Raw genomic sequence first — 14,187 nt, 5'->3', positions numbered from 1 at the left:
GTCATAATATTGACTGCTAGAACTTTATAATGTGTTACACATATTGCAAATACGAACAAAAAAAGCTAAAAAAAAAATCGAAACATTTGATTTGTTAATAAGAAAAGCAATGCTGTCGGTGGTCGCATATGTAGCACTAAATAACCAAACACTGTGAGAAGCTTGAAAGAAACCAGAGAAACTGTCCCTATATATTTTTGAGAGTTTTTTTTCTTCAAGATGTGCCTATGGCAGGCAGCGAACGACCTAAACAGAGCACAGCTTCTTCGTGGGGGGTGGGGGGGGTGCCGCTAGCTTTCGTAATGGTAGCGTATTCTTTCCACTTATGTAAGGATAGGTGATTTAGTTAATGTTCGAGATCGAACCTAGGCATTTCTCGTTTCGTGCTAACTACCAGCCGTCTCAAGCAGTGGATTGTGGCGGAGCCAAACGTAAAACTGAGAACATTTCACCTAGGCGAAATAACTACAAAAATATTCTTCTTTACCTTTTATATTTATTAACCTAATTAAAATATATGAACTTATTATACAAGGAAAAATGCATACACTTATGGTTATTTTGCAGTCGCTACAGATTATATATTACGTTAGCATGTCTGCTTGAGCTCTGAACTGGCTCTTACGATAATTCAAAAGCAGCTCAGACAGTCAGATCCTCTATAGGTTTACACAGCTGATGAGTACATATCCGCAAAACACATAAGACAATTTCCGAGGAAGACTCCGAAGTGTCAATTACGCTTCTTTCCTCAAAGCTGCAATTTTGAATTATTAGCTACTTTAGAATATATACGAGTGGGCATGAAAATTTTTGACGAAAGACAATGCCGATGCGGTCGCAGAAACTACTTTAAATCATACATACATCGTAAGGTGTATCTGCTTCTAGTTTCTACGTGGTACTGCCCAAATATAGGCCACAATTTTGAGCTAAAAGGTACTCCGACCGAGTCTTGTTTGCGTAACGAAAACAGCCTCTTCCAAGGACTACTTAACTATTTATATATAGTTTTTACTTTTTTTTTTTTAGCAGCATATGTACATAAACATCTATTTAACATATGTACTTACCGCCGTTGTTGTTGTTGTTGTCGTCGTTTGCTCGATTATTCTCACTTTCATTTTTAGCATTCTGATGGTTAGTAACGTTACCTTCGTCTTTCTTTACGTTATCGGGCAGGGGCTGTTCGAAGGTTTCGTTTAAAAGTCGCGTAAGAATAGATGCGAACAGGCAAAGTCCTGCAATGACACCCATCGGCAGAAACTTCCACGAACTTGCGCGTTCCTATGAAATAAAAATTAATCAAATGTACCGCTTAAACGAAGCTTGTCTATTTTCCAGTATGGTACTCACGCGCAGCGGTGAAAAATTGTCTAGTCAGAAACCATCCTTTATTAGTATAAAGAACAACTTTCCATAGTACTAAAGCTCTATGTCTTCGCAGCATAATTTGGGAGAGTAATTTGCCGTCGTGTGATAAGGTGTTACGAACTAGACATTTGTATTTTTAGCCTGTGCAGATTGCGTCCTTTACTACTTACAAGTTCCTCAAAGAATGGTGCGATGCAGGAGCCGATACGACCCGCTGTAGCGGCAAGAGAGATGGCTAACGCACGAATTACCGTGGGGTATGCCTCGGATATGGCCACCCGAGAAACGGACATATTGACTGAGGTGCAGACTTTTCCCATGATTAATAGGCCGAGCTTCGTCCAGGAACACTCTAATTAATTAATGATGAATATGTAATGATTCACTTGGACTGCTTTTGTATGCTATGAAAAAGAAAGTTCGCTTGCTAACTGCGCTCAATAAGTGCTTGCCGTTTTTTGCCACGTACTAGCTCACTGTTGGCTGGATTTTTTCGAGCTGTTCAAGGAACGTCTGTTGAACCTGGCATGTTTCAGATGTGATTATTAAGCGTCATCATTAGATTATATAGCGTGGATCCACAGCAGTCCTAGTAATAGATAGACACAGTAACGTTGTAGTGGTAATTTGTTACTGAAGAACCTGCCTTCGTGCTCTACGGGTGAACGTCGACCCGTTAAGTGGCGTAAAGGCATGCAAGATACAGCATAGGAAATGGACAACTATAGTCATCTTCAGCTTCGCCAGTGACCCGTTATAGGTCACGATTTGATTTTTTCACGGCAATGAAAATAAGAGTTTGTACATTCTTACTTTTCACATCTTACAGATCGCTACGACCTGTGCGATTCGGATCATTACAATTGAACTATACACATTTACGTGTGTATCTATACGTTGAGTCGAAGTTTAATCTAGGTGGGTATTTGTGGTAGGCTGAACAAACCTTTTGGTAGGAAGATGACGGCGACAAGAATGACACACGAGCAGCCAAACGATACGAATAGCGTTCGCTTACGGGGAGCCCATTTGATGAGAGCACTGTTAATTAACTTAGTAGGATATTCAGATAATGCTGCTAAAGAGTAACCAAGATATGGGTTACTTTCTGCAACTGTGGTCGTAGACACTGTCAGGTAATACCATAGCAAATTTGAGACCGCCCTGTAATAACAAAAACAGATAGATAACGTTGCTGAAAACAGGGCCCTAATAAACAGAGAGAACATCCCAGTAATCAATTAGCTGATTAGCTATTTAATAACAAATAATATAGCCCAATAAATCAATAGTTATTAGCGAAAAAATAATAATAATAATAAAATATCATTACGTTTGTAGACTGGGTTCCCAACTATGACCCTACACCGACTTCGAGTCAATTTCAAGCGGGTTTCTATAGCTAAACCTCGACGTGGCTTATATATGAGGTTGGTCCCCTACAGAGGTAAGCATATCTTTTCGCATACTGCTGAATACTGTCTATTTTCTATCGAAAAAAGGCGTTGTCGAAAGAAGCATTTGCGATGTGGTATGATACAACGTAGGATATACTAACATGCAGAATGTAAAAACGAAAGTAGTCGTCCTGTACTCTCTTTTAGCGACGGCAAATAAGGTGGGTCGCGCTGAAGTTTTCCCGTTGCGTATGCCAACAGCGGCCTTTCGTCGTTCATCTACTAAGTGCAACACATCCGACTCAGAATAATCCGAGTTATTCCTGACAAGACTCGCAAGGTTTTTCTCAGCTTCGTTCAAACGACCAGTACTCAACTGCCATCTAGGCGATTCTGGTACGAGGCTGTAGACGTGAAGAGTACTTCGTATCATTAGATGAAAAAGGAAGAACAATCAAACACCTGAGCAATTTGTAGCAAATTGCCGTACATCGGAGAAGTTATACGAAAGTCACGCGGTTACCGTATTGGTGCTACAGTGCGCTATCACAACACTCAAAAAAATTAGTTTAAAAAACAAAATATTTATACATTTTTTCATCCGTTTAAGTTTTTCTACAGGTATGACATGGTTGACAGGTTCTGAAAATCTTTCTTCGAGCAAAGGCGATAATACACAACGCTGTGTGAGGTTAATGGCATTGCATTTGGATCGGGAAGGGGGCTCCTTGAGTAGGACGTGCTCTTTTCTTGTTCCCTGAAACGTTTGACACATTTTTTTTTTCAACAATTAAATGGTTCTTTTTCATTCAAAGGTAAGGTAAAGATTAGTTCTAAAACCTTGGCCGTAAGAGTTTGGCCGTATTTATAAAAATATGTCAGGTCGATTTTCCGTCATAGAGGTTGTAACGTTTTGGGTTTCTGCCCGGTCGGTTTCTTCGTTATAATTGATCAGGGGAAGAAGATGTCGAAATATATAATATTTGTAAGTAAAGGCACTTACAACCACAAAGCGCACAAGGGTAGCACAGTTACTGCAATGAGTAGCTGGAGATACGTCCAGTCTCTGAGAAACCACGCGAACAATGGTAGAATCAACATTCCAGTCGACCAACCCGTTCCAATTGTCAGCGTCGGCATATACCGTTGTTGTGGGCTCACCGTTTCCACCACTATACGAAAAAAGGAAAGGTTTCCGCTAGACCGCAAAGTCTATTAATTGCCACACCTTTGTGCTAGCCATATGAAATTGTATCAATCAACCCTTTTTCCTTTACGAAGCTATAGATCAAGTCAGAAACATTCGCTACTATTTCTACAAACGTTTGATATTTTTCGCAGGTCAAATATATCCACTCTATATTTCTACGATGGTTCATTGAATGTCCAGTATGGAGTTTTATTCGAGTTCTGTGTTTATTTCTACTTCTTGAGATAGATTTCCGATAATTCCTGTGTCATCGCGCTAGCGTCTTCTCCCAAACGTGCTTCCTCAGCGATGCGATTATCGCACTCATTTTGTGCCTGGCGACCTGATACATCGTTACATAATTGCTATCGTCGTTTTTGATAGACTGAAAACCTTACCTAAAGTAAAAGCTGCTTCGGCAAAGCCGACAACGCCGCACGCACTGATGAACCTTCCTACTATGAAAAAATAAATGTTCGGCGCGAATGCTGTTATAGCTGAGACGATCGTGGTCCAGACGAGCGATACTGCCATTACGGTCTTCCGGCCCCACCAATCGGAGATGTGCGCATGAAGAACACCCCCCACCATTAGACCCCAGAGATAGAGCGATTGCGCTAGCGACGCCTGTTCGGAAATGACAATAACACAAATGTGGCAAAAGCAATTTACGCAACTGACGCCTGACGGTGAACAATAAACGCGCCTGCCCAATACCTAAGCTCCAAAAAACGGATACAAGAATCCATATGTTCTCACGGTCCTGAACGTATAATTAGCTTTGAGTTCTATTTTTCATTGTTTCTGTTTAAAGCCAATCTTCGTTGGGTTATTCCAGTAATAACTAAAGGGACGCATAATCTTTTCGTCTTCGTCAAGTTGACTTGTAAAGCTTGAACAGTGATAATAAACGCCATTGAAGTTAACGTAATAAAAATTATCTACAGAACACTCGAATTAAACCCGCACGCGTTTCTATATTGGTTGGTACCTTGCGTTTGCTACACCTGTGAAACGTACATATTCGTCCGAGCGATTTCCATGCTCGGCATAATTTATAAAGCAAATTTAATTTTCTTAAATGTTTATCTTCATATGCTGATGATTATTCGAACTAAGGCTTAGCTAGGTTGACATGTAAATAAGAATTATATGAAATGAAAATTTCAAAACTCCTTATGTTAATAGTATGAAAAAAGGTCAAATACAATAATGTATGGAAAATTATCACACACTTTCACGACTTAAACTTCTAAATAAGATTAGCATGCTATAATGTATAGAGGAAATGGGCAAGTATGTTGCCTTTAATTGATAACAATCGAATTTAGTACTACTGGCCTTCCAGCATCGATTGTTGACTCAATTCAGCGGTTTTATCAGGACATCGAGGAACATCGGGCCTCTCAAAAATAGTTTCAACACTCTGTGGCAAAATTTCAAGGAGTCACCTTGAGATAGGACCCGCTGCATACAGGTTTGTAGAGCAACGAATCCCCAAAGCTCTTTTGTGCGGTGCATTTAAAAAAATATTTTTACAAATATTTTTTTTTTTAATTTAATTTAAAAATATACATTTTTAGGCATAATGATTGATCGAAATTAATGATTTTTAAGGCTCGGCGTTTAGTTGTCGTTACGTTGATTGAAACGCGATCACGGGGCAGCCATCTGACTCGGAGTCTATACTGAGAATGCCCCTGCAAAGCAGCGACATAACCGAAACGTCCTGGTCCTTTGAAACAATTTCTTTTAGCTTCATAACAAACGATTGTCCAGTCTCGATAATTAATATACTTCTTACCAAGTATGCTGTTCTCTGTAATGCTTCTTGTTTTAGCTGGATGATTTTTATGTACAAATAATCTAAACACCCAATTCTTTAATTGAAATCTCTAATATAATAAATAGCTAGCTAACATCATCGACGGTACGTTTGAAACGTTTAGATTTCGTATTGGGTATCGTTTTGATCCTGAACTAACCAGCCAAATTCGATCACAGACGAGTCCGTATTGCTCCATGATTGTATAGCCGTATACCGTTCGATCGAACTCGAATGAGGTACAGCTGCCATTACACGTATTCCTGTCTGGGACCGTGTTGTTGTCGTCCTTCGCGTTTGTGCACCAATAATGTTGACGGGTAGGCGCTGAAAAAACGACGTACATCATCAACATTGTCACCTGTAGAGGCCAATTAGAAAGGGAATGCATACAAGTAAAAAATGTATTTTGTTTATAACGGTAGCTTGAAATATTTGTCATTCTCAGTAAGTAAGGAAGATAAAGCTCAATGAGTCATTCTGGCTTCGAACAGTATCCCGTTTTGTCCACTTGAAACAAATGTTTCACATCAAAAAATTTTATTTTAAGCCTCCGGCCAAAAATTCACATCTTGCTTATAGTGGTTTCGCTAGATGTATAATCATCAAATAACTTTGTAGCTAATGGGTAACCAAGTAGGACGTTCAAATTGCTGATAAATTGACTAACTTAATTTTGGTTAATTAATTAAACCAACGATCCGCAACGAACAAGATGAATATGGACATTTTATACATCTTGGATACTGTCGTTGCTGGAACCGATTCAAATGTAAAGATGACTAAAAGTCAAGCATCGTTTGCGCGTAGGTGGTGTCAATACTGATTGGCCTTCAAGGACGTGATAAATTATTAATCTATGTTTTCGTGTAAGGCCTGACAGTGGTTCATATAGATTTCAGCATAAAATCGGCTCGTGTCCAAAAGAAAGACCTACGAATATACGTACGACTCAGTGGATTGCGGGAATTGAAGCGTCGTCCTTTATCATGGTTTACGTATATTTTCACATAGGTTCATTTTGGATCTAGGGAATCTCGGCCGTTAAATTACAGAGCTTTATTATGAAACAACCGTGATAAAAAGGTTCTAGTCTATCTAGACGAGGTACAAAACGTAGAGTGAAATAAATATTTCAACTTTTATGTGTGCTATAGCGAGAATTTGTCGCTGATTAGTACGTGAATCTGAAACAGGAAAAAACCGAAGCAACGTGGAACTGTTGCGTGCACGTAATCGTATCCTGCAGTCTGCCAAACATAACTGAGAGAAGTTAGACTAGAGTTGTCAGATACTTGAATTAGGTTCAATGCAACTTACAGCTCAATTGATTTACGGTTCAAAGCGCCCTCTGAAACTTACCTCCGGACGAAAGTAAGCCATCGCTTGGTTTACTTCGAACTTTAAGAGGATTAAGTGGAACATTTTTATATACTTTGAAGCTGCAGACCCTTATTCGCTTACTTAAATCACCGACGTCTAAAATGGTGTTTGGTCATCATCTATACGAAGTTGAACTATAGGAGGGGTCCATATGAAAGTTTACTGTTGAATTGAGCAGTGTCGCTTCAAGTGGGCCTATCTCAATACTGCCCCGTAATTCTCTCCTATCTGATTGCACATGCAAATATATACTTTCTATATAGTTTACTCATGATCGTTTAGTATAATCATCGCACATTAGTATATGAGGATCTGTCAGAAAATACCTTAATTCATTTCTGTGTATGTTTCATTAAAGCAAGCTCTCCTATTCGTGAAAATTCGAGGTAAACCAATCAGGGTGACGATTAAGCGCGAGTAATATGCCAAGCGCGATATAAATAACTAAGTGCGCGGGAATTATGTAAATTACAGGGTACTGCGGAAAATCGTGAAGCGATAAAACGTGAGAGTGTTGCTCATAGGTTGCGGTGGATGCAACGCGTAACAGGACCGTCGACCTTAATACATGTATCACAGTGAAATCGACTGATTCAGGCTAGGAATTATCAGTCGTTAAGGGTTCAGGTAGTCTGATCAGAAAGCGTTTTACGAATCGGAACACACAATTTACATAGTTAATTCATGCAATGAACAAAACGAACCCTCAGTTATACACGAATTCCAGCTGTTACACTCGATAGAGAAAAAGTCTCGTTGAGATGATCCGACGCATCGAATACTAGTTTACGACGCCTATGGCTTGCTTGACTTTTAATGCTGAAAATGCGAGTCAGAGCGTATTGCGAGCTAAGAAACATCATTAACATTAGCAGTACAAGATGCCGCTATCGACATACAACACCCTTGCCAATCAGCCGACTATCCAATGCTGTACGTATATTCTAGGGAATCGCTGTTGTGTTAAATTTGTTGGAAAACTGAAAGTTTTAGTCAACTGAAATTAATTATATGTCTGATAATACACAGGTCATAACCCAATCACTGCCTATCGATTGAAAGCAGAAGTGCAAACCTAAATGTTTCAAACTTTATGTTTGGTACATTAAGCGGCCCACCAGAGCGTAGGCGCCCAGCACGAAGCGAAGTATGTCTACACCCGGATCATTTCGCGTGTCTTCAACTTTGGTACGCAGACACGTTACCACTACCGTCATTGCGGAAGCGCAGTCAAGTGATAGCTCTATTCGAACTCTAAATCAAGCCGGGCCGCGCTTCTTTGAACGCTTATAATATTGACTTGATAGTTTTGAATGTCGAGCAAAGGCACACGAAATGGCATCATTTTCTACAGGTCGCCTAGTTAGAGTGGTAAGATGAATCAAGCTAAGCTATGCCTATTTCTCGCTAATATAGGCCGTATTACACTGCGGCTAGGGGATCTGGTCTTTGCTGTGGGCGACACTTTCGCTTGCAGACAGTGAATTAAGGCGCTATATTCACGCTAAAGTAACTGACAATATACGAGAAGCCATTGAGACCGTTGCTTCCAAACAACATCGAACGATAAGTTGTAGTTCTTTCCAGGTCATAATGGGCTGTAAACGATCCTGTCTTTTTGGGAACACCATTAAGCATTGCACGCTCTTGTCTTACATGAGAAGATCGCTGACAGACTTTGTCGATCATACGAACCGCTCATTTCCTAAGCGCATAGTCATCATTCATAATTAGTCAATTTGCTCATCCGATCGGGTTTACAACACTTCATTATTGGATCAAGCATCTTCAACGTCGATCTTCCAACCCATTTAGGTGATAAAGAAGCGACAGACTAAACTGTTCTAGCGTTTCACACCACCAAGTAATGTTATACCCTAAATGATCCTATAGCGAAAGCTGGACCGCTTATGCACGTTTGTTGACTCGACGGCGCAGATCGAGAGTCAGGTAGCTAGAACCTCTAACTGGAAGCTTCGATTTGAAGTATGGAACCGTACGTCTAACGAAAGCTGCTATCAGATAACTGTTTTCATTTATACTAGCGAATAACGCTTCAAAATCTATCTCAGTTACCTCACTAGGTACAATTCGCTAAAAGAAGAATCAATTCTAGCGTGGACAGATTATGGTCGTTCACGCTAGTTGTTTACAGTACAGCGCAGATGTAGCTCCATTGAAGAAAACGGTCGTCCGTTTTACCCCTAACGCATGCGTACAGTATAAGAGGGTAGGACATAGAAGAACGAAGGCCATAACATTATATGGATAATTTGGTCGTTACTTGAATCGATGATTTTCAATAGTGAAAATAATCCAAGTGTATTGCAACTATGGGAAACCTAACAGCGGGCCGGAGAACATAATTTGTTCTTGCAATGAGACATATTTGAATCGGCTATGTCGTGCCAATCTCTCGTCGCCATTATCCATCTAAAACGTTTAGGATATGTTGCATTGGATTTTACGCGAGGACTCATTTTTCTCAAATTATTCAGGCCTTTAATATAACCTTCTTATTAGACATTATTCTATTCCGTATACACAAGACGCTATATTTACAAAACGAATTTCCCTTTGCTATAATCAATATGTAGCAAGTAATTAAGTACAAATAAATGCCTTAAAACAGCTTATAAAATTAACTGCTTTAAACAAAAGCCTATTTACATAGCAGGAATCGAATTAAATAATAAAAAGCAGTAAGATTCATGCAAAATAACATCTACGAACGAATGGTCCTCAATAACTATACAGGGACCGCCGTCTGCCTTTAACGCCTGTTGCTTAACTAGCCTTAACTGTCTTTTTAGCCATCTTGATTAGCGCGAAAATGCGAAAGATCGTCTAAGTTGAAACGTTGACAGTCTGCCGCCACACATCTCTACGAAGCCGTGCATATATTGTTAATAATCTTTAATATAAGTTTTTACTAATCCTCTCACACTTGCAGCCTTGTTGAATTACACCGAAAAAATCATGGAAGTAATCAAATTGTTTGTGAAACACTGTTCCCATACATAATTATCGAAAAGCACTTACCGGTATACCGCGAAGAAAACCGAACAGAAATATTGGAATGTGCCAAACTCCCAGCCTCTGGAAAAGGTCATCGAGGGTCGGTTTTCCTTTGTTGGGTCTGACACTAAATGTCGCCTGTTTGCCATTATCCTGAGCATCCTTTTTATCACGCACGCCAGTATTACAGGCATCGTCATCCGGGCACGGCATCACCGCTATTGTCGTTTGGCGTATGGCACTTTTCGTTCACAGTTCATCGATTGAGGCAATACACATATACATAAATTATTTTTTCATTCATTTACAGTTACTACCAAAATAGCTAACTGGTTAGAGGGTCGGGTTATATCGTCGGGAGCCAAATATGTGCTTTACTTTACTCACGACCTACCCTGTGGTCTGTGTTCAAAAATGTCTAGGCGATCTATCCGCGTTCCGCTTTCAAACCAATCTGGCTACAACATGGAAGGACACAAGAGGTAATCCGGTAAATAGATATATCACCAACTTGTGTCGCTTATAGCGCGTCACCTATCAACCATGCGTTCATTTGGCCGTCCGACGTAAGCTTCCGTCATTTGTCTATAAATGACTGATAGGAAGCTCTTTCGTTGCTATAAATATGGAAACCTATTCAAAAGCCGTGTGCAGTTCCTTACACAGCATGAATGTACAGACGGATGCTAACTGATGAAGCCGAACGTCATCACATACAATGTTCTGATAACAACGTTAGCTTTCCTCAAGTAAAATACAAAAGGAGACAAACGGTCCATTTGGTAAGAACTAGTACGCATACTCCCTTTCATCCAGAGAAGAGCAACATGAATAAAGGTACTCACTCAAAAAGCTAGGTATATTTTACAAACACGCTGCTTTAGATAGAGCGCTTCGAGGTCAACTCTCCGCCGGTCTGCGGAGTCTCATTGCGTGTGTGTGTGTGTGTGTATATTATGAAGGACTCATATTTACACGTGTTTAAAAAGAATATCTACCACTATCGAATACAACTGAATAGTAATCTCGCACCGCAAACCTTAACGAAGCGATGGAATTATTTGGTAGGTATTAACGTTCCCAGCTTAATTTATATTTTCTTTTTTTTTTTTTCATAAGAGTCTGAAAGCGAATGCGGAAAATGCTTTCGCCGCGATGAGCTGTTTCCGTATGGGTTACTTTGTTTACGATAATGGATTGTTATTTGCTGCCGGTGGTTACTGGCTAGCTATAACATTCTTGAGGTAAGCACGCAACGGTGTCTGTGACCTTTAGGGTGAATTGTAATTGACCAATAAGCTTTCCAGTAGCAATCTCGTTTGTGCTTAAACGTGCTTTCGTTAGCACACCATCAATCAAAGCGATCGCCGTCAATCACTGATGGATCGAAAATTCGGCCAAGGTTCAAAACATATAGTAAAAGCACTCAACCGGCGCTAGTGTCTATGACGTCTGCTACGATAAAAACTAGGAATAATTAGAGCTAGAGATGTTCTAGATTCTGTATCGTATACATCTGCTTTAACACTTTTCCGACAACGTGTTATATGATCCTCTGTAATAACTAAAAACGTGGGTTCCTGTCCCAGGAAAACAAACGTTTACGTGCTGGTTCGCCCTTCTTTTGCTGCTTAGAGTATTGGAACAACCGTCTACAGAAAGAGGCGAAAATAAGCTGTTGGATTTGCCATAAGCGATGATTTGGGCGTTGTACTTTACCATTGAGTATAATGCATTGGGAAATGTAAATAAAATTATTGCTTGCTCATGCAACGCGAAGATATAATCGATATTTTATCTGATGGCTGTCATCGACGTCAGACTTTTATGGAGTCGTCTATAAACAATAGTTGGGATGAGTACATCTGGCATAGAAAGATACGTGACACACTTTAGATACCTAGCAAAGCAATGCGCAAAAGCATCCAAATGACCCGCTAGTCCGCTGTTGAACCAACTTCGCCTGTTCCCGTAAAGTCCGTGTTAGGTTTACTTGTATAATGCCAGTCAAGGCGCACTGGAGACTAAAGGTGAAACGTTTTATTGTGCTCTGACATAATTACCTTGTGACATTGGAAAATAGGCGACCACTGTAAAATGAAAGGTACATCTCGACATGCACACTTATCATAAGCAACTGAGCAAGTAAAAGTAAAAGGTCTAAAGATAGACCTTTTATCTAGGTATATACGCTCTGATTATGAATTGAAGACCCAGTCGTATCAAAAGCAAATCGTTGTAGTAAAACTTAATTTTGCTTCATTTAGTGCCGTATTCTAGTGCTAGTAATGTATTCAAAGCTTGCCGGGGCCCGTGTGCCAATGGTGAAAATCGGCAGATAGCTGTGACTACTACTAGAGTATCTCCTAATTTTCACTATTAATTGAAATATACATATGTTATTGTTTTTTACGTACAGTTTATGCGAACAGGGCCTCTAGATAGAGATTCATTACCCAGACTACGTAAAAAAAACTCACACACAGAGATTTCTATTGCCATATAGATAAGCATATCACTAAGCGCCACGATGTTTCTTCTTTCTCTTGTTCATTCACAAACCACCTCAAGATAAGACAAGCGGCTGGGAAAACTAGATTCTGAAAATCTACATAGGCTTATTATTAAAAAACGTGGCATGCGCTCAATTTTTTCGTTCCTATACGGGCCGCTCGTACATAGAACAACGTAACCTGGCCCAAGTGGCCAAATGACTTACATTGCTCGCATTTATTCTCACGGTCAATTTGTCAGCTTTACTTAAATCGCCGCCTTTATTAAACGGTACATTTTTATAGCCCAAGATCAAAGTAAAGATAAAAATATAAAAGTGGGTATGCAAAAATAGTTTCGAAAGGCCCGTTCTGTATTCATTTATATTTAGCACGTATTCAATTAGACGCGTGACAACTTTGGTTTTAAGCTGTTCTCCCTAAGTTGAGCCATATCAATTTTTTAGTATACTTTTGTTATTTACTGTTTTGTTCAACTTTACTGCTTCTGCAACGGGTATGCTGTAACAAAATTGACTGCGATGAATTAGAACTCTTCGTAGATATTGAGTCTGCGCTGTTTTACTGGCGTTACTATGTACGTTTAGCTTTCTGTAAAAGCGTAACGTTCGAAAGGAACCGATCGAGCAGGCGAAACTTTCTTTCTTTCTTTATTTTAGATCTTCTTTATTTAAGATCCTTTATTTTGTTTACTATTTTTCAGCTGTCAGCCTAAATGTCAGTACGATTTACAGTATACGATCCACTTCAGTTCTTCACGTTGATTGTACCTTTTATATATATTTTTATATACATGTAAAGTAAATAGTATGATTCCGTTGGCACCTAGCTGGATAATGACTCCAAGATTTAGAGAGACTCGTTTACTACATGAGAGTTTCTCCTCGTAGGGAGCTCCTAAAACGATTCCAGAATGCTACCTCGACAGGTAGGTGAAATCAAACACTTCACGTTCTTTATAGAGTTTAAAAATTTGACGAAGGCCAGAATATGTTGTTAATTAAATAAAACGAATTCATATTAAAGTTAATATTATTGCTTATATTCACAAACATTGAAGTATTTGCGATTTGCTGAAGCCAAAACGTGTCAAAGGTGTGTGGGCAAATTACAACAGGTAACCTAATTGGTGTGAACTTTGTTTGTGCTAGGCTTATACCTAAAACAGATGGATAATGCCTAGACACAGCTAAAAAATGGCGTTTGTAAACTGTACATATGAAAAATATGTTCATTTTTTTCGATTTTATTTATGAGTCGTTATTATTGACACGTGTTCCAATGAACGAATTTAGGTATACTGCGTACCTGTAGGGATTGTTTGCCTTTCAGAGACCACAAAGGATATTTAGTAAATTGGAGACTGACCAGATACTTTTGAGTTTCGCAATTGTTGCTCGTATTTGAACCTCGCCTCCGATTATCACCAAAGACAAAAGAACGGTTACACGTTTTAGACATATTATGCATGTATATATATATATATAA

The 14,187-nt window shown here is 39.4% G+C and overlaps 1 protein-coding gene and 1 long non-coding RNA gene across 5 annotated transcripts in view; one reads left to right on the top strand and one right to left on the bottom strand.

Moving 5' to 3' along the window:
* Window positions 1-476: 476 nt before the first annotated feature.
* LOC111265150 (organic cation/carnitine transporter 2) overlaps window positions 477-14,187 on the bottom strand; it is a 23,267-nt gene continuing 9,556 nt past the window's right edge. Inside the window, exons 1-10 of one of the 4 annotated variants that reach the window (XM_022841573.2) lie at window positions 10,581-10,830; window positions 10,211-10,427; window positions 5,946-6,146; window positions 4,359-4,587; window positions 3,775-3,943; window positions 2,933-3,193; window positions 2,321-2,538; window positions 1,545-1,726; window positions 1,074-1,287; window positions 477-757 (exon numbers count right to left, since the gene is read on the bottom strand). In XM_022841573.2, the coding sequence (XP_022697308.1) occupies window positions 738-757; window positions 1,074-1,287; window positions 1,545-1,726; window positions 2,321-2,538; window positions 2,933-3,193; window positions 3,775-3,943; window positions 4,359-4,587; window positions 5,946-6,146; window positions 10,211-10,399 (1,683 nt within the window). In that variant the 5' untranslated portion in view covers window positions 10,400-10,427; window positions 10,581-10,830 and the 3' untranslated portion in view covers window positions 477-737. Of the gene's footprint in view, window positions 758-1,073; window positions 1,288-1,544; window positions 1,727-2,320; window positions 2,539-2,932; window positions 3,194-3,774; window positions 3,944-4,358; window positions 4,588-5,945; window positions 6,147-10,210; window positions 10,831-14,187 lie in introns of those variants that run through there. The other 3 variants (XM_086970364.1, XM_022841574.2, XM_022841572.2) reach the window with 3 other exon arrangements.
* LOC111265152 (uncharacterized) lies at window positions 10,849-11,994 on the top strand. The gene is made up of 3 exons (XR_015312961.1): window positions 10,849-11,023; window positions 11,306-11,430; window positions 11,776-11,994. It is a non-coding gene; the product is annotated as an uncharacterized LOC111265152 (long non-coding RNA).

This window comes from Varroa jacobsoni, unplaced genomic scaffold (assembly GCF_002532875.2).
Source record: "Varroa jacobsoni isolate VJ856 unplaced genomic scaffold, vjacob_1.0 scaffold_938, whole genome shotgun sequence".
NCBI classification, from domain to species: Eukaryota; Metazoa; Arthropoda; class Arachnida; order Mesostigmata; family Varroidae; genus Varroa; species Varroa jacobsoni.
The sequence above is the reverse complement of the archived record's forward strand: the minus strand, read 5'-3'. Positions and strand labels throughout refer to the sequence as shown.